Here is an 18,684-nt window from a genome sequence, read left to right on the forward strand (position 1 = left end):
CTGGGCACATATATCTGTCTTTCTCACTTTGATGGTTGAGAAATTTAATAGGAACATCCTACTGCTCAGAAAAGCTGAGCAATCAAAATTTACATCATTACTCCATTACATACCAAGCGGATGAATGATTCACATTGCAACTAAGTGAATATCTCATTATTATAAATAACAAGGAGAGAAAGTTGTAGAAGTTTGATAAACAATGTTTTTATTTGAGACATCATAAAGATTAAAAGCTTTCTCTTGTCTTATTCTTGTTTGTGCCAACCTCTCAGTTAATGGAAATGAAAAAAAAGAGCAAGCTCACAAAAGACAGCAGAGTTGGCTTGCTGGTGTCTTCACTCATTCCCACTGACTGAGAGGCTTGAAAAGGCTATTCTCATCCTGTAAACTGTTGTGTTGACCTGAATGATTCTCTTGTTTTGGCAAAACTCACATTTGACAACATCTTTAGCTTAACTATTGGCTAAGAAACCTTCCTCTTCACATAAGTGTATGATAACTAAATTTTGTTGCAAATTTCCAGCACACTCTGATTTAAACCCACCAAAACAACAGTTCCAGTTCTATTTCTGAATGTATCTACTTTGTGAACTGTCTACTTTTCACAGGTTTGCAAAGTCTTAAATGTTTCAACAGTGACCATGATATGCAACTTTAGCGGTCATTTCCATCAAGCTTGATATCAATTCACACCTCCAAAGTGTGATTTCCAATGTATTAGGTACTGATCATCCCAGAAATTTGGCTAGCAAGCTGGAGATGTAGAAATCTTGTCTTGTATTTGACGGTGTCACACTTCAGAAGCAAATTTCTCTTAGCTCCTCTTCTGATTTTATTGGAGTACAAGCTACCCTTTTCATAGCAGAAAAGAACCTGTATTTCTCATGAACCAGGGATGCTAAACACTTTTTAGAACAGCTGTGGTTTTTCCTTTATTTCCTGGTTTATTCTTTGTTCCACTAAGCCTAGCAGCATGTTTTCTGTTGGTATGTTATAGCTCACAAAACACTGTTTGTTGGTCTTCTTAGCTGAAATTAGAGAGAGCAATTCTACTTAATAGTTGCAATGACTTCAAGACTCGGAAGGTTGCTATCAGAGTCCACTCATATGGAAAAAAAAATAAAAGGTGAAAGAGAAAAGAATGAATTCCGTTTCTAGTATTATGTTGAAAGCAAAGTGTCTTGAGCTGGAACACAAAGATACTGACAGCACTAATGACACCTATTACTTACCAAGCCTTTGTGCCAAGGTGGTTGAGCTTAGATCAGCTTTACTTCCTATAAGGTTGACAACAGATGGCACTGGATCCTGTCACAGTAAATAGTGCAAAAATATTTTTGTGGAATCGATCTCTCTCTCCCTCTCTCCCTGATCAGTAGAGGCAGAAGGAGGGGGTGGGAAGGGAAGGAGACTCCAGAAAGACTTTTATGAGCACCATGCTCCACTCCAAGATTTACATTCGTGAAAAATTTACCAACCCTTCATTCCCTGTCTACCCAAATTAGTGTTGCAAATGAGAGCTTAATCATAGTGTTCTGGTTTTCAGCAAGGGCACTAAAACTTGACCTTTCCCAGAAGGAAACTTTGGATGGATTGGCATGTTGAGAGACACACAGTGACAGTTGTACATTACACCTTTCCCCCTTGACCTACCCTTAATTTCTAGATACTCTTGGGCGTTTAACTAACACGAGCATGACTAGTTGTATGTAAAGGAGACATTGATGGATCGGCTCATATTGAGAGACGCACGTTGGAGAAACAGCTTTTCATAATTCCTTTCCCCCTTCCCCAACCTAACCCTTGATTTCTAACATGCACTGGAAGTAACAATGCATTTCATACATCTAAGATGTCTGGTGGTTACCACTTACGTATTTTGTGCACATGGCTACAGCAAGAGCATCCATTTCCGGAGATGTTCCGATCCAAACATACAAACTGTCTGTCATTTTAAGAATTTGAAAATGAACCTTTTGATCGAGAAGCGTATCAGAGAACGTGTGTAAGGTAAACTTGCATTCTGCTGGCACAGGAACTTTTCCGTCGATACTTAACGCTGTCTCGCCGTTCGATTGACGTTCGTTCTCCATTTTGAAAATGGTGAGTTCGTCAAAGTTCGGACAACTTCGGTGGTTCGATACCAGTCCCTCATTCGAAACACCGCCCGGCTCCTTAGTTATGAGCAACCACCATGTTTCATTCTTCTAAACAACTGAATGGTTCGTGTATGAATATTTTTTGACAGAAAGAAAGCGTTGCCCCCGGGAGATATCACATGGAGACCATGGTTAAAGCATAGCTTCCTCTTCTTTTGCATACCGTTTCTGTGCAGAAAATACCCGAGATTAAAGACAAGAAGACATAATGAATATTTCTGTGGATCATCAAGGCCCTCTTATTCCAGATATTGCAGCGCTTGTCTTTTCGTTTCTGGACGTGTCAGAGAAGCAAACTGCCGCTCAAGTGTGCCGTTTTTGGTATAAAGTGTCCTACCTTCCGTCGTTATGGCGTGGGATAACGATAGTTCTACCTTTGGAATGTTCCGTGGCGCTCGTCAAAAGTTTGAGCAAGCGAAGAATAAGAAAGGTGAACTGTTCTAGAGCGAACAGTAAGGACTTGTCAATTCTTTTTACTCATCTGCCGGAAATTACTCATTTGAATTTAGGCGGATGCCCTCAGGTTAGCGAGGTGTTCCTCAAATCTGAAATTCCCAAATTGCACCAACTGCAACATCTTTCCTTCAGGAGATGTGGACGGTTATCGGACAGTGTCTTAGAAGCTTGTGGTCCACAACTCAAGAAGTTGAAAAGTTTCACTTTAGAAGATTGCGACAACATCACTGAGACTGGTTTCCAAGGTTTTATCAAGCACTTAAGTGAACTGGAAGTGCTAGATTTAACATGGTGTGAAGGCCTTACCGATGGATGTCTCAAGACACTTGCACACTGCTGCCCTAAAGTGTCACAGCTTAGTTTACGGGGCTGTGACTGGGTTACTGTGCTTGGTATCCGTTTTGTAGTGGAGAATCTGAAAGACTTATCTGTTCTTGATTTTAAATGGAGTCATGGGATAACTGATGTTGCAGTTGAATTAGTGGCGAAGAACCTGCCTTGTGTCACCTTTTTGGATGTCAAGGATTGTCCATTTGTGACAAGTGATGGTATTGGCCATGTGACAAAGCACTTGAATAAAATCAAACACTTGTCTTTTGGTGGTGGTGATCACATGCATTTTGCAAACAATGTTCAAGACATTGAAAATATGTTCTTGGATATTTCCAAGCTAACAGAGCTGAGATGTTTAGCATTTGACTTCTGCGATGGCATCAGTGACTCTGCTATACACACACTGATAAAAAGCCTGCCAAATTTGAAGGTGTTGGATGTTGGGTATGTGGAAACAATCAGTGACAGCACTGCAGATCTCATTGGCTCCCACTTGCAGAATCTTGAGTCATTGTCACTCAGCAGTCAAAAGTTAGCAGACCGAGGAGTTGCAATAATTGCCAGCAAATTGACTCATTTGAAGACATTGGACCTGAGACACTGCGAAATAAGTAATGATGGCATGGCACGGATGGCTCCATTTTTAAAGGATTTGAAGTCATTGATATTGTCATCTCATTCCAAACTCACAAATGTGGGAGTGAAATACATTGCAAATTTCATGAAGAATCTGACAAGTCTTGATTTGATGGATTGTTGTGGAGTGACAAATGCAGGTGTTGCGATTCTTGCCTTCAACTTGACTCAATTGCAGCATTTGAATTTGTCCTACTGCAGGCGTGTTTCAAACAAAGGTAAATCAATGGAAGAATTAAACCATGTATTAAAATCTGTTTTGCTAGATTTGTTTCTAATTTGGAATACTGTGGTTCCTCAATGCTCACTGCACCAGAATGTCATGTGGTTTGGGTTCTTGGGCATTTATTATCCCAGTGTCTGTGTTATCATTGAGTATCAATTGATACCAGTGAATATCAGGGAAGCTACATGGAATGAAGGAGAGGGGCTAGGGAATGTCACACAATGGACTATGTTTCCATCTGAAAGGAGTAGCAGAACTCCTCATCACTTCATTATTTAAGAAACATTGAACAGCTAGATAAACTCAACCAATTACTTATTTTAAAACCGCTAACTCCCAGAAGTGAATTACATTTAAGTTCTCCCAACAGTGTCCATAGATTATTCAGCAAACAGGTAATGAGAATAATGAAGCTTATCAGGAAGAAGCTATCATCTTGATTTAACACAAAGATCTCACTACTAAGTTACCAGGAAATGCGTAGTAGTTAGTGGGGAGAATTAACCATCTGACCTTGGGAATCAAAGGGTTAATTGTATGATGATTTTGTCTCATCAGGTGTTTGTGAGGTGGGAAAATACCTGAAGGAACTCAAGCAGCTGACATTAGACCAGACCAAAGTAACAGATCAAGGGTTTGTTTATGTCAGCAGACATTTGCCTAAGCTGGTATCTCTTGGTGTTGAAGGATGTAAAATAACAGACAGAGGTCTAATAAAGGCATCTGAATCTCTCTCAAACCTAGAAGAACTTGATCTGGGTTCAAATCTTATCACTGATGCAGGGATCAAGCAAGCTGTTGGGCATTTAAAAGGGTTGACAGACATGAGTCTGACTGGTTGTATGTCAATCACTGATGCTAGTATTGAAAGTGTTTTGAATGAACTGCCTTATTTGACACATCTTGGTATTGAAGGCTGTCTTCGTGTCTCAGAGGAAGCTGTTGAGAGACTCAGAGAAACTGCAAAATCAGCCATTAGTTTCTTTTAAGTAAGAGGCAAGTTGGTGAGTGTTTGGCACTATTAAATGTCATACCACAAAATGACCAATGACATGTAACAGAAGGTTGAGTTTCCATGAATACTTGAATATTTTTCCTAGATTTAAAGAATTACTGTTGATTAGGAATAGGCTTATTACTGTTATTTTGAACTTTGTTGAATGTATCATTGGAGTTGAATTAGCAGCATTTGGGTCATGAGAAATCATGCCCTAATTAGCAAATATTTGATACTCAGTGCTAATCAGTGTTGGAAAAACTGTGACCAGCATTCTGCGTTATGATGGAATTGTGAAGAGATAATGTTATGTCAAAGCTGTGAGCACTAAAAAACATAATTATTTGATAGAACTATAAGAAGCAGATTTAAGAGATACCTTACCATTAAATGAAAACAGTGTGAAGAATTAAAAGTAACTCATGCAAAGATTTTGTTCATTCATACATTACTTTACGAAAAGACATTTCTGGTTTGAATACACTATTAGAGTGACCTACTTGGTAATAATTTTTACTGCATTCTTTTCTGGAACCCTTTGACCTCTCAGAATGACTAGCATCTAATTTTTACCCTAAAAATATCACTCCTGAATCGCACATTAAGGACACAAGAATCAAGGAAATGATCACCAACTAAGAAGGCTCTTGATCATGAAATTCTCCTTGTCAGCAACATTGGAAATCTATGGAGAACAGTATGAAGAACTTGTATGCTGGTCTTAGCATGAAAGGCTTAACTAATCAATGGCAGTTTGTGTTTTAGTCCAGACAATTTCCTTTGTCACCATTTATTACAGAATTTTTCCATTTTTGTTTGCCAGTGTGATTCATGTGGTTGTGATTTTAAATTATTCATCTCAAAGGAAAGATAAACTGCCAAGCAGGAGTTTTATCAAAGTAGCGGTTTGCCACTGTATAGAAGACCTTACCACTGTCTGTTTAGCTTGCATACTGGCTCTCATGTTTTGGTTTCTCCTCACAGCCCTTTAGTAAAAGTTTTGGAAACCCCAGACTAAGTGGCAGACCACTACATTTTGCATGTTGAGAGTGAGTAAAGTTTGATGTATACATTCTCTGTAATTTTCACACACTGGTAATATTCATAACTACAGGCACATCTTTTAGTAACTTGGTAATTACATTTTTGAATACTAAAATAGTTTTAAAATATTATTGTGGAAGACTTCAGTTATCAGCAATTTTTTATCAGTTCCAAAGTAAAGAAAATATTGAAATAAAAGAGTATCTTACCACCTCAATTGGCTAGAGAATGTAATGTTTTCCCTTAGTCACACAACTTAGTTTGTCTCCATTTTACTTCTCAGGTGCCATGATTTCAAGACTCATTCTATATTTTATTACCTTCCTAGCTCAATGTTTTCCAGACAATTCCAAAATTAACCTAAGTTTCTCTTTCTCTTTCTCTTTCAAATTGAGAACAGAAAAATTCTAACAATGAAGATAAGAAAGACAATTTTAAAAAGTAAGAAGGTGATTGAGTTATTGAGTTTGAGTGAGGATTAGTTGGAGGCAAGTTTTCAATAAGACACCACTTCTCCCTTAAAAAAAATTAGTTCATAGGGCCTTCAGGGAACTCAAATGGCTGACTTTGCCATGACTTATCCCAGATTCCATAGCAAATGTGTAACCCACATAAGAAAGGTTTTTCTAGTTATTGCTCCTCTCATCTAGGGACCTTAAATAGTCAGGACAGAAAGGCCAAGGTAGACATCGCTTTAAAAGTGAATGTTTATTTATTTTTTATTAAGTTATAATTTCACCAATGGCTGGACATGGTTGCTGTCTCATATGGCACCGCACTTCTTTTTCAGCATAATGGGAGTAGCATTGAGTTCCAAATTGCTACCAGGTTTAACACCCAAAACTCCATGGTTACTCCTCTATTACAAACTTGGAAAGAAGGGGGGGGGGGGTAACCTGTGATGGATCAGCACCCCATGGGGCATTACTCCTTGGTGGTGTTAAGATAAAGGAACTGGAAAGAAACTTGTTTGCATACCTAATTTAATGAAACAACGCACACACCAATCTTTTGTCACAATATTTATTCAAAAAAAGGTTACATTCAATCCTTCAAGAATGCTAGAGATTGAAATCTTCACACAACATTCAGTCTTAAACCATTTTAGACACTCAAGTAAATGTTGAAGAACTCCTTCTGTCATCACTGGCTGATAGTTTCTGTAAGTATAAATATATAACATATGTAAATTCATATATCAATAACACTGAAATGTCAAAGAGTATTTCTATGCTGCCTTGTCACACCACAAGCTAATTGTAATGATAGCATTTTATGCTTCTATCATAAATTAACTGATAAATAATGAGAGCCTGTGATACACAAGGCACCTTGGTATGTCAGCCCTAATGGCCAAAAAAAAAGCCACCTAATATTCCCAGGCAAAATAAAAGGCAGATGACTGTCAATAAAATTCCCTGGTACTGGTCTGATGCCTGTTCCTGTAAATTCTCTTCACTCACTACTGCAAATCACCCAAATTATATCCATGGACTTTTGAAAGTGAGATCCAGGCAAAAATTGAAGAACCAAATCTTGTAAAGGAGAATACCTACACAATCTTCCTGCTGATCAAATTTGCTGCAATTAGGACATAAAATCTCCTAATATAGCACCAGCTAAAGAAACTACAACTAACTTGCTTGCCCAGCTTGCTTGCCACCCTCCCATTTAACAGACTTCATAAGAGAATCTTCACGTTTCAGAGCCTCTACTCGTAATTCTGGCTTGAGACATCTTCTAACCAGCCTTGCACAGATAGATGAATAGTTCAAGTAACTACAAAGGAAAAAAATAATGACTTATTTGTTAAACACTTTAGCATATAAAACATCATCACCTTCCTTCAGGCTGGAAAGTGATAGGTACATTATTACACAAACAAAGAAGGCTGGCAACACAAATAATTCCTCACTTAATTAATGCTTACTTGGCATTCAAAAAAACCTGAGAAATGTATAATTTTCACTGGTGCATCAGGATCTGAGATGATTTAAAAGGAGACATCGTTCTGATGTAAAAAGATCCACAATCAAACGATCGAGATATTTCTCTGAGGTTCTTTCATCCCAAGGGTGGGAACATTGTCTAATATTTTTCCATCAATAGAGCAATCTCAATTCTACATCTTCGTTGTTTACCAGTACAACCCACTTTTGGGAAAATTTTTGCCCAAGCCTACCTGGTAAGACACCAAGCTTTTATCATTCTAACCCATGCCAAAAAGTGTGACATAGGAGTATCGTATTTGTAAGCAGAGGGATTCTTGTAGTATGAACTATGATAGAGGGTTACAAATTCTTTAACGTCATAAGGCAAATATTAGTCGTTAAATTTCACATAATACCGACCAAATATTTGTTACTTTCCGAATACAACCAAACAGGATAGTTAAACAAGAGTATTTGCATGTTTCCCTCTCTTGAAATTAACAAACGAACCAAAACCATCAAAGATATCCTTACCTTAGACCAGCCTGCCTCCAGTACGACACCATCTTGGATTCTCGGTGCCTCGCAGAGCGCGTGCGCCAGGATTATACTTCTCTGTCCAATCACACTTGTGGGCTCAAAAATCTACCGTCAAATGTTGAGCATGCGTTGTGGTGATGAAAGAAATGGAAGTTCTGTCATGGCGAGCCAGCAAGTTACCGAAGGTAAGTGACTTGCAGAATATTCACTTCACCTTTGATGTTATGAAAAATTGAGTGAGGATTTCCCGTTTCCCGCAAATGTCTCCGCTTGTTTGCAGATCTGAAAGCATTTGAACGAAGACTCACGGAGTACGTGCAATGTTTAGGTCCACAAACCGGCAAATGGAGACGTAAGTCTTTTAAAATCGAACTCACAGTTTTAAAGCGTATTTCTGATCAATATTTTAGGTTAAGTATCTTTTCTGATTGTCCAAGTTATGGTAAAAATATGCGCGATGTAAAATTGGTCCTGAATGTTTCTGAACGTGTTGTAATGCTCAGAAGAATATGACAGTTAGGGGTGTTAATTGTCTCTGCGAATCCTTCAACTTGAAAATTCCGCCTTGATGTAAATTAAGTCTGACCGATTTTTTTAATTGTTTTGCAGTTATTCTTGTTCTGTCGTCAGTTGCAACCGCTGCAGGAGCCTGGGGATTAATCACAGATAATCAACATGTAGGTTTGACACTGTGAAAATCCATGCAAATTAGCAAGTTCACAATTTTAATTGGGTTTTTCATATCATATCTGGCAATTGTCACATGTTGTGCAGAACTCTCATTTTGGCTGATCAAAAAATTCATAATTCTTGCATGCCCTCTTTTAAATTACAACCGATATTTCATAATCATGAGCAATATATGATTACCCTGCTAAGAAAGCACACCATCAAGAAAGTCGGAGCAGCTTCTATCAGAGAAAAGACAATGTGAAAATGTGTACTTTTTTTTTAATTTGAAATTATCCTTGCTCAATGGGAAGGACACATGGCTGATTGGACCATTGACTGCATAGACCAAGCACCTTTGAAATGTGTTTTCGCAACTGTAACTATTTGGATTATATGATTTATGTTTAGGTTATAAATATTGTAAGTAAGAATTATCCATCAAGCCTTTGATCTTCCTCGCTGAAAAAAGTCAGTATAAACTGTTTGCTTTTATGACCTTGTTTGCAGCATCCTTCACTACTGCAGTATCTGTGGCATCATAAATTTTTCACAATCAGTTGCTGTAATTTATTCATTTTATTTATGCTGGGAATTCATAGGAGAGTTATGGCACCTCAAATGTATCCTTCTCTGAAATCTTAGAGTTCAAACTTTTGCATAAAATATTTGTATCAGTAAAACTATTTTCCCCAGCATAGCAAAGTCTCCCTTTTTGGTGGCCAGATTACCATGCAAGATTTAATGTGGCATGGTCTGTAGACAAATTTCAGCACATTTCAGGACAATTTTGAAAGGGTTAAGTTACTCATTGGAATATCAAAACATGGTCAGGATTACCACTTTGCGTAAACTTTTCAATGGTGAGGATTGAAAAATTATTGTTTCATAAATATGCCTCTTTTAGGGAATATACCTACCTCTCCCTACAGGAGTCAAGCAACTGCCACCAGAGTGCCATTCAGGGTTTCCAAAAAAAGACAGAAAATCTTTTTTTTTAAATCTTTTTGACAACCCTGACAATTTGTTTACCCTATTTTTGTGATGTAGAGGAAAGAGGAGCTTTTCCAGAATCATGTGTTAGTTATAAACAATTGTCCTGCATGCAATACATGGAGGTTTCCCATCCACAGTTGTTGGACCCTTGTATTTCATTTGTATTTCTTTAACGTGGGTGCGATAGAATTTTAGCAAGAACAAGAGTAGTTTTAGAGGATTATAACATGTCTTGTGATGAGGTAAGATCATTAGTTTTCAATGGCTTTGTTATGCAGTTAAGTAGTGAATGTGATTTTTTAAACCTTTTTTTAAGCAGGTAAACTTGTTTTGTTTTCTTAATATTGGGCAACAAACAGTAATGTTGAACTTGGAAGACAAGCGCAATTTTAATTGTGTTTAAAGGCTCCTTGTAGAGTCATTATTACTGTTGATAATCATTATGTATTACAATTTGACATTACCTTTAAAGCAAGAACAAGACCAATAACATGGACCCAAAAAATAGTAAAGGGAAGTTTTATTTTTTTTTTTTGAAGATCATTATTTGGGTGTCCATATCTTTCATTCTCTTTTTTGAGAAAGTCTCAAAGTCTGACAGACTTAGAGATAAGTATACACTTTACTTCATGCATGCTCTTTGGAAGGTAATGTTAGGAATTGTTTTTAATGTGGATTACAATGCGTACCATTTTATTGAATGTCCTCTTCTTTCATTTCAGAAGGGAAGACTTATTCTGCGACCAAGACCATCTTGACCCATGCTTTTAAAGTACATGATTATATGAAATGATTTTTTTTGTTATTCATCGTAGAAGATATAGTCCTGAATTTCAGCACCTCAGAACCGAGAATTTTTTAGAGAATAGTCTCCATTTTTGAGGAACAAGGGCAACTAAAATTATGAATCATAACTATCTTTTCTTTTCCCCCTTTACTTAGCAGTTAGACATTGCAATACATTACAGTGAATAGGAGAGGATAAAATGGATATCTTACCACACAGTAACATGGAGCAAATTCAGACTCGAACCTCAAATATTGCAAACAAAAGATTTCATATCATATGAACTTTAAGATGTATTAGTATATGTTTTAAAAACAATTGGATGTATAGTTAAACTTTAAAAATGTTTTATTCATATATTGGGATGTGATGTCAACATCTCAACACACAGTAGTTCTTAATAATCATTAGGATGATAACTGTATTTGATGACTTTTCAGGCATTGGTGAAGGTGATGCCTAGTCCAAGGGGCTTAATTTTTTGTTTGTTGTAACAAGGTGATAAAGACTCAAGTTTAATTAATAGACATTAAAAAAGACAGGATGTAAAGTGAAATGTTCAGACATATGGAATTCTTGGAGACTCATTGTCATTAACCAACAAAGATGTTTTGTTGTTAGTAATTACAAGCCTCTAAAAAGAAATGTCGGAATTTTTTTTTATATTTTTTTTCAGAAATTTTGTTATATCTCCATTTTATATTTCCATGTTAAAATGCCACTAGGTGTATAGCTTGAGGTGCCAGGCATGACCTTAATTTTGATGATAATTTTGCAATCTTTGAGAGAAATATCAGGAACTCGGAGGGCTAAAATTAAGTATTGTACTCTGCAGTTTGTCCTCAGGAAAGTTTGACTGTGTTACTTTGGAAATTTGCTTGTTATTCACAAAGAAATGCAAGCAAACATTTTCATTTCTATATTTTATTTTGGTGACTTAGATTTCTTTCATGAATTTTTGCAATCAATGATATGAATATGTTTTTTCATGAAAAAGAGGATTATATTAGGGCTTGTATTAGGATTGATTAATATACAATAACTATAATCATTCTACTTACTGGAGTCCAATGAAATCAGTGTCATACAATTACTGGCTCCAAGTCTCACCGTGTTGTTAAGTAATATTTTTGTAAGTCTGATGTTTAAAGGAATATAAAAGTGGTAAAGGAACTGAAATTGCTCTTTCAGTCTGTGATTTCAGGTGCTTAATTTTGGAAATCTTATCAATAAAGTTTGTTGTGGAACTTATTTGTTAGTAAATTTTCCGGCACGCACTTATTTTTTCTACCATTAACTGGCACATCAGTTGAGCCACAGTGACCATGACTTTCAAGAACGAAGGTGAATGACCTTAACCCTCTGACCCCTAAGACTGACCAGCATCTAATTTCTCCTTATAATATCACCCCTGAAAAAAGACATTAACATCATGAAAATAAAGGATATGATCACTAACTAAGGAAGCTCTTGATTATTCAACAAATTCTCCTTGTCAGCACCTAAGGAAACGTATAGAGAACAGTAAGGAGAATACTGATATCAGGGTGTAAAAGGTTAAAGGAGATCTACTGCTACACCAAGCAAAGCATTTGTCTTCAGTTATCTGAGCCTTGCTGCTGTGTTAGATGAAGTATTCTTCGTGTTCCTGGCCATCTCTCATTTTACTGAATGGCAGTTTTGCAGTCGGTCAATGCCTTATGTTTCCTCATTTTTCGGTTGCAAACCCTGAATAATTTAATCTTGTATATTCAAGAGGGATTCAACAAATGTGCTTAAACATTTTCCGACCTTCAGAAAATTTTCATTCTAAGATGGTAGATGGATGCGTGGTAAATTGCAATGCTGAAATGAATACCTTGGAAGAAATTCGATCAAGGGTATTACAGAGCCCCAAGGGTCCTTTGTAACTGAATTTACTGGAAATCAAGTTAGATTTTCATGCCTTTTCAAGCTGCGACCTGATTGAGCTCCGTGTCATTACCCAAAACATGGGACATACAATTATACACGTCATAAACACATTTGCTTTTGAAATCAGTTTATTTTCCTTTAAATAAGGGTGATGTTTATCTCAAATGTACAGGCCAACCGAAGGAAATGTCCAAAGGACATTGTCAAATTTAAAAGCTTCATTTACAACTTCAACAGATTCGCTTTTCATAATGTTTCCTTTCAAACGAAGGTTTCTTTGCTTTTTGTGATTAAAACTTCATTTCTAAGTCTTTCTGCAAAGAGTTCGTCGTCACTCGCATCATAAGGTACATCCCACACTTGGAGATCATCTGCGTCCTGTGCAAAACACAGGGGTGGCTTAAGTACCGCCTTTTTCAGGTCACTCGTTGAACGCACAGGACGCAGATTCTCCTGCCATGTTTTGGCGCTCGTTTTGGAAACTGGAGATGGATCATACAGATCTTCCCAGAAAAACTCCGCCTTTTTTTCCATCGCTTGAACATCTTTTTCCAAGGCTGTTTTTCGAATTCCGCATTCACTGTGGAGAGAAAAAGTAACGTATTAACGCTTGTTGTCAGTATGACTAAGGAGTTTCTTAGAATTACTTCGACCCTGACTTTCCCATTCTGTCTCATCCCATCCTATCGTTCCATCCATTCATTCATTCGTTACATTTTAAGAGTTAAGTATACCTAAATCCTACTTTTTTTTTTAAGTCCTACTTACATAATAAGTGACATCAGCTCTTTGCGCTCTTCCAATGCTCGTCCCAGTTCACTCTCAATCTCCTCAACTTGAGCCATCAGATTGTATCTGGTGTCTCTTCTCATCTTTTCTTTCTCCTCCACTACTTTTTGTCGCTGCTTGAACAGCTCAACAGTATTCCTGTTTAGAAACAATTATCTCAATTGAATGCACTTTTAAATAACCAACTCTTCTGCGACTTGCACGCAAAACTTAATTTCACATCCAAACTGTGCGCACAATTAAATGAGAAACGGACATTGCGAGAATCCTTCACTCCGAATGTCGATTATTCACTTTCTTCACATGTTACTGCGAGATCCCCAAATAATGTAAAAGTTCTACTGTTTTCATCACCTTGTGATCTGGATATCTTGTTCAAGTATTCTGATCAACTCTTGCATGCTTGAGATTTCTTTTTCCATTTGTCTCCTGTGGGCGACAAGAGAGAATCGATTGTGAGTTAAAACAACAGAAATAAGATAGTGAGGCAAGAGCACTCACTAGGTCCGCGAAATGATTCTTACTTCGACTTTTGGTTTCTTTGAGCAGAAGCAAAGCAGTTCAAACGTCTGAAAAATCGTGAAATTCCCATTTCCAATTTGCAACTTTGTGACTTAAATCTCCGAAGGATCTTAGACGTGCAGTTTACACAGTGTTCTCAACTGAACTTGTCTACGTATGTAGAGTTATCATTGTGATGCTACAAACACGGTGTGCGCGAGCTATGGCTCGCGCATTTGAAAATCAACGTGGTATGTAATTGTAGGGTTCGGTGGGTAAGAACTTGTCAAGTTTTTCTTCTCGCTCGTTAACTAGGAAAGATATGCGTTTAGATTTCAAATCTTCCAAATCGTTTCTCTTGTGTCAAGTTTCCTTTAATTTACAAGTTCTCATGCCTCATTCTATGAAGAAAAACCATTCGTCTCTTGCAGAAAAAAAAAACAGCTGCTTTTCTTTTCAATAAGCACATTAGTTTGGACGCTTCGCTTCATCAAAACGGAAGTTCTAATACAGCATTCAGTCCAGTTGTGTTCAGTCCACATTAAGTCCTCGGTATGGGAAAAAGGAATAAAGAAAATCTGAATGCAGTGGGAATCTAACACGTTGTAGAAGTTAGAAACTAGTTTTATATCAAATGTCTTTCTCTAAAGTAAAAGAAAGAAGCGTGGAAGAGAGGGCTGAAGGGTGGGCCAAGGAATAAAGGTGCTATTCAGTCCCAGTTTTAACTCGTACAACGTTTGGATACACCATTTCATTGTAGTTCCCTTTACAGGTGGGGTGTCATAGGTTTCTTTTAAACAAGTCGCCTCGCGCGAGCCTACGAAACAATACAGCTAGTCCATAAACTAACTAAGGCTGTGGAAAAAAAATGTTTTTCTCCTTTGTTGAAGGATTACTACGGTAGTCATTATAGTCAAAGTACTGCGCGTGACAAAGAAAAAAAGAAAAAAACTGTTGCGACAAAAAAAGGAACAAGAAAACACATTCTTCGACAGAATATAACATTTTGATAGCTTCGACGGTTAAAACTTTGGACTGAATTTAAAAACTGAGATTTTGAGTACATTTTAAAAAGATATTCAGAAAAAAAGGCTCACACAAACACACGCCCAACGCAAAATTACGCAGATTCCCAATAGTACGCTATTGTCTTTGCCATTGTTTCCTATAAACAAAGAATTGTACGCGTTATAACGTATGCTTTTTTCGCAACTCTTGTCACACGGTTAGTACCGACGATGCTGTAAAAACGTTGAGAAACTTCTGCAAAAAATGAGATGTAGATTTTATTTGCAATTATCATTGGTAACATTTCACAATACAGTCGCAAGGTGACACCCTCATCTAATTTGTTCTATGAATGAAGGGGTAAGTTTCTAAAGAAACTGTGGTGCTGCGTCGGTGGGAGAGTATAGAAGGTAATTTAGTGTTAACAACTGGGTTGAAAACGTAAATTAGCCACCGTAAAGAGTAAAAAAGCTGACGTTTCGAGCGTTAGCCCTTCGTCAGAGCGATTAGAGGAATTGTGGGTTGTGTATGGATTTATATGTAGAAAGTGGAGCTACGCCATTGGTGAGAATATGATGACGAAAAAACAGGAATAAATTAGTTGAATGAAAAGCGCTCGTTGATTCCGTGGGGATTAAGGGTGCCGATTTGAAATATAAATTTTTGTTCTAGTGTTTTACGGCTTTCCGAACTGCCTAGATGTAAGGAAAGGCCGCAAACTGCCATATGCTGTTTAGAATGATGAGGAAGATTAAAGTGTCTAGCGACTGGCTTGGATGCGTCCTTGTCATTTATTTCCACATCGCGAAGGTGTTCTCGGAATCGGTCACCCAGTCGTCTTCCTGTCTCGCCGATGTATAACTTATTGCAATAAGTGCAAGTTATGCAGTAAATAACATTGGCGGAGGTACACGTAAAGTGATCAATGATCTTAATGGATCTTTTGGGTCCCGATATTTTCTGTACGTTGTGAATGAAAGGACAAGTTTTGCATCGAACGTGACAAAAACATAGGCAACTTTTTAGTCAGGAGTTCATTTCAAACCAATGACCAATCTGGAACTTTTAAATGCGCTCGCTCACGATGCAAAACTTGTCCTTTCATTCACAACGTACAGAAAATATCGGGACCCAAAAGATCCATTAAGATCATTGATCACTTTACGTGTACCTCCGCCAATGTTATTTACTGCATAACTTGCACTTATTGCAATAAGTTATACATCGGCGAGACAGGAAGACGACTGGGTGACCGATTCCGAGAACACCTTCGCGATGTGGAAATAAATGACAAGGACGCATCCAAGCCAGTCGCTAGACACTTTAATCTTCCTCATCATTCTAAACAGCATATGGCAGTTTGCGGCCTTTCCTTACATCTAGGCAGTTCGGAAAGCCGTAAAACACTAGAACAAAAATTTATATTTCAAATCGGCACCCTTAATCCCCACGGAATCAACGAGCGCTTTTCATTCAACTAATTTATTCCTGTTTTTTCGTCATCATATTCTCACCAATGGCGTAGCTCCACTTTCTACATATAAATCCATACACAACCCACAATTCCTCTAATCGCTCTGACGAAGGGCTAACGCTCGAAACGTCAGCTTTTTTACTCTTTACGGTGGCTAATTTACGTTTTCAACCCAGTTGTTAACACTAAATTACCTTCTAATTTGTTCTATTGTTTAGTCAGCGGGTACAATCAACACGTTTTGACTGGTCCGGCCCCATGGGAAAAAGTGAACAAAGTTAGGCAGCGCTCTCACCCGCGCCGGTTTTCTATCAGAAGTCTGCAAACTGCATTGGGTGTATCTTATCGTTGCTCCCGTCTAAACTGTGGACTGCAAAGGGCAGAGTGGTGGAGGAACATGTTTCCGTTGGTTTAGGTGAGCCCTTTCATCGTCTTAACTGTAATTTACGAGCTACGTATTTGCTTATTCTGGTGTCAATGACGCTGAGAGCAAAGAATCTGAGTTGTCAACATTGCACCCTCAGTTGCGTGCGTTGAATTTGAAAGAAACTGAATGGCTTGGGTCAAATTTTTTTACACAGACGTATTGAATTGCAATTTTTGAAGAACCATGAATATCTGGTGGCTTTATTTGTGACAGAAAATTACCATTATCAATTCTACAATCTCTTACAAAATAAACTAACTCACGCTCTACCACACCGCCAGTTTTGAAGATGCTAGCTTGGCGCGTTTCGCCCTGTTATTGCTTTGGAGAGATTGAGAGGTTCAAGGTCATTTCCACTGGCATCTATTTTACTCTAAATAGAAGTCAATTCGATATAAAGAAAAAACATATTTGAACTATCATTGACTGCGCGCCTTTCCCTTTATATTTTTTTTTTCTGGAGCGAAGTGCCGGTACGCGTCCACTTCGCCAGCGTCTTTGCCGAATTCATTAGTTTTAGGTTTATTTGTTATTTTATTTCTCCATCATATTGCTATATAATGAAATGAAGAGGAAAAGGGCAAAGAGAAAGATTAGCTAATACCATACCCTAGTTGACAAATACAGCGTTAAATGTTAAGGTAATGGAGAGTATTAATACATAGGATAAACAAAACAGAAAATAGTGATAAAGAAAGTACTAAATAAAAGAAAAATATATAAATTTAGGCTTTGTTACGTGCGTTGGTTTGTGCTAGGTTTGTAATGTGACTGCTCACGCGCATGTAAAATTCATTTCATGACAAAATTTAAGAATGAGTTACCCGCAGTTAGCAGATTTGCCAATCGAGGCGGGTTAATCAACTTCCAACGATCTACTTAATTATTACACAGACGAAGAATCTTAAAAATGAAACTTAACGCAGTTGTTACTCGAGCTCTCTAATTTCGTTCTTGAGTTGTTTCTTTTCTCAATATTGGCTCTCCGTACCAGTTGGCCTTGTTTGAGTTTCACTTGTGGAGTATGCAAAGAGAGATCTAGAAAGATAGATGCTTCTCTCAGCTCGAGAATAAGCATTCCTTCTCTGTTGAGCAATACTCTATTTTACAATGAAAGTCCAAGTTGAAATGATTTGAATTTGGGTAAGAAAGGTAATGGAGATTAAAGGTCTTCTGGCTGCCGAGTTGTTCTGCGTCAGTTCTTGATGTGAAAATACATATACTGATTGAGTATTTTCAGTGTATTCTGGTTTTATGCCGTAATGCTGCAAGTATTACAGCTTATTGTTTCTTTAGAGGGCACGGTAACGAATCTTGCAATCTGATTGGTTCTTTACCCGGTCAGTATTTTCCTATCTCTGCCCACGGGCCACGGTAACGCTTTCGTGAGTCGCCGAGTACATCCCAACTTTCGTTGTCATTTTTCATAAATATACCTCGTTTTCCCGCTGGGCAGTATTTTTAAGCAAACACGTCGGTCACTACCTCAAGCCGATAAATAACTTATGAATCTTCCCTTTTCTCTATCAAATCACTTTGGTTGACAGAAAATATTTTTTAGAATGAATTTGTATAAACAATAGTGTCATTACGTTGGTTGACAAGCGGCCTAAAAACCGTCTGCAATTAATTTTAATCGTTCACAAAAAGTACCCAGAAAGTTGAAACGTGAGGTATTTGGTTACAGTTAAACTGAACGATGGAACTTTCATTCATTTAATATCTGAATTTTCTCGAGCAATTTGTTCATAGTAAAAAAAAACGAGCGAAGTTTTAATTTAAGTTCTACAACAA

The 18,684-nt window shown here is 37.5% G+C and overlaps 5 protein-coding genes across 5 annotated transcripts; 2 read left to right on the forward strand and 3 right to left on the reverse strand.

Annotated features, from left to right (window-relative positions):
* Window positions 1–185: 185 nt before the first annotated feature.
* On the reverse strand, window positions 186–2,165 carry LOC113677438 (proteasome assembly chaperone 4). Its single transcript, XM_027194242.2, has 3 exons — window positions 1,878–2,165; window positions 1,236–1,311; window positions 186–1,031 (listed from the first exon to the last, which is right to left on the reverse strand). Exons 1-3 carry the CDS (start codon window positions 2,094–2,096, stop codon window positions 913–915), a joined length of 414 nt encoding a protein of 137 aa, XP_027050043.2. The 5' UTR covers window positions 2,097–2,165; the 3' UTR covers window positions 186–912.
* On the forward strand, window positions 2,157–5,239 carry LOC113677437 (uncharacterized). The gene is made up of 2 exons (XM_027194241.2): window positions 2,157–3,805; window positions 4,372–5,239. Exons 1-2 carry the CDS (start codon window positions 2,371–2,373, stop codon window positions 4,800–4,802), a joined length of 1,866 nt encoding a protein of 621 aa, XP_027050042.2. The 5' UTR covers window positions 2,157–2,370; the 3' UTR covers window positions 4,803–5,239.
* A 1,624-nt stretch (window positions 5,240–6,863) lies between these two features.
* On the reverse strand, window positions 6,864–8,443 carry LOC149047952 (ATP synthase F(1) complex subunit epsilon, mitochondrial-like). The gene is made up of 3 exons (XM_089199979.1): window positions 8,320–8,443; window positions 7,494–7,633; window positions 6,864–7,014 (listed from the first exon to the last, which is right to left on the reverse strand). Exons 1-3 carry the CDS (start codon window positions 8,349–8,351, stop codon window positions 6,998–7,000), a joined length of 189 nt encoding a protein of 62 aa, XP_089056105.1. The 5' UTR covers window positions 8,352–8,443; the 3' UTR covers window positions 6,864–6,997.
* On the forward strand, window positions 8,426–12,028 carry LOC113677436 (nuclear envelope phosphatase-regulatory subunit 1). Its single transcript, XM_027194240.2, has 6 exons — window positions 8,426–8,510; window positions 8,606–8,677; window positions 8,935–9,002; window positions 9,505–9,617; window positions 10,178–10,232; window positions 10,713–12,028. Exons 1-6 carry the CDS (start codon window positions 8,441–8,443, stop codon window positions 10,746–10,748), a joined length of 414 nt encoding a protein of 137 aa, XP_027050041.1. The 5' UTR covers window positions 8,426–8,440; the 3' UTR covers window positions 10,749–12,028.
* Window positions 12,029–12,801: 773 nt separating this feature from the next.
* LOC113677441 (uncharacterized) lies at window positions 12,802–14,136 on the reverse strand. The gene is made up of 4 exons (XM_027194244.2): window positions 14,005–14,136; window positions 13,835–13,909; window positions 13,460–13,618; window positions 12,802–13,271 (listed from the first exon to the last, which is right to left on the reverse strand). The coding sequence occupies exons 1-4, from the start codon at window positions 14,070–14,072 to the stop codon at window positions 12,953–12,955; spliced, it is 621 nt and encodes a 206-aa protein (XP_027050045.2). The 5' UTR covers window positions 14,073–14,136; the 3' UTR covers window positions 12,802–12,952.
* Between the last annotated feature and the right edge of the window lie 4,548 nt (window positions 14,137–18,684).

This window comes from Pocillopora damicornis, chromosome 3 (assembly GCF_964200805.1).
Source record: "Pocillopora damicornis chromosome 3, jaPocDami1.2, whole genome shotgun sequence".
In the NCBI taxonomy this organism is placed as follows: domain Eukaryota; kingdom Metazoa; phylum Cnidaria; class Anthozoa; order Scleractinia; family Pocilloporidae; genus Pocillopora; species Pocillopora damicornis.

What these genes read in the sequence shown, in the direction of transcription:
- LOC113677438 (XM_027194242.2), bottom strand. Translation starts at nt 2,096, where the DNA reads ATGGAGAACGAACGTCAATCGAACGGCGAGACAGCGTTAAGTATCGAC. An exon ending in TAGCCATGTGCACAAAATAC is followed by an intron (nt 1,312 to 1,877) that starts GTAAGTGGTAAC and finishes TTACTGTGACAG; the next exon opens with GATCCAGTGCCATCTGTTGT. An exon ending in CACCTTGGCACAAAGGCTTG is followed by an intron (nt 1,032 to 1,235) that starts GTAAGTAATAGG and finishes CTCTAATTTCAG; the next exon opens with CTAAGAAGACCAACAAACAG.
- LOC113677437 (XM_027194241.2), top strand. Translation starts at nt 2,371, where the DNA reads ATGAATATTTCTGTGGATCATCAAGGCCCTCTTATTCCAGATATTGCA. An exon ending in CAGGCGTGTTTCAAACAAAG is followed by an intron (nt 3,806 to 4,371) that starts GTAAATCAATGG and finishes TTGTCTCATCAG; the next exon opens with GTGTTTGTGAGGTGGGAAAA.
- LOC149047952 (XM_089199979.1), bottom strand. Translation starts at nt 8,351, where the DNA reads ATGGTGTCGTACTGGAGGCAGGCTGGTCTAAG. An exon ending in TGGAGGCAGGCTGGTCTAAG is followed by an intron (nt 7,634 to 8,319) that starts GTAAGGATATCT and finishes TTTCCTTTGTAG; the next exon opens with TTACTTGAACTATTCATCTA.
- LOC113677436 (XM_027194240.2), top strand. Translation starts at nt 8,441, where the DNA reads ATGTTGAGCATGCGTTGTGGTGATGAAAGAAATGGAAGTTCTGTCATG. An exon ending in GAGCCAGCAAGTTACCGAAG is followed by an intron (nt 8,511 to 8,605) that starts GTAAGTGACTTG and finishes GCTTGTTTGCAG; the next exon opens with ATCTGAAAGCATTTGAACGA. An exon ending in TAATCACAGATAATCAACAT is followed by an intron (nt 9,003 to 9,504) that starts GTAGGTTTGACA and finishes CCTTGTTTGCAG; the next exon opens with CATCCTTCACTACTGCAGTA.
- LOC113677441 (XM_027194244.2), bottom strand. Translation starts at nt 14,072, where the DNA reads ATGGGAATTTCACGATTTTTCAGACGTTTGAACTGCTTTGCTTCTGCT. An exon ending in CAAGATATCCAGATCACAAG is followed by an intron (nt 13,619 to 13,834) that starts GTGATGAAAACA and finishes GTTTCTAAACAG; the next exon opens with GAATACTGTTGAGCTGTTCA. An exon ending in GAGCTGATGTCACTTATTAT is followed by an intron (nt 13,272 to 13,459) that starts GTAAGTAGGACT and finishes TTCTCTCCACAG; the next exon opens with TGAATGCGGAATTCGAAAAA.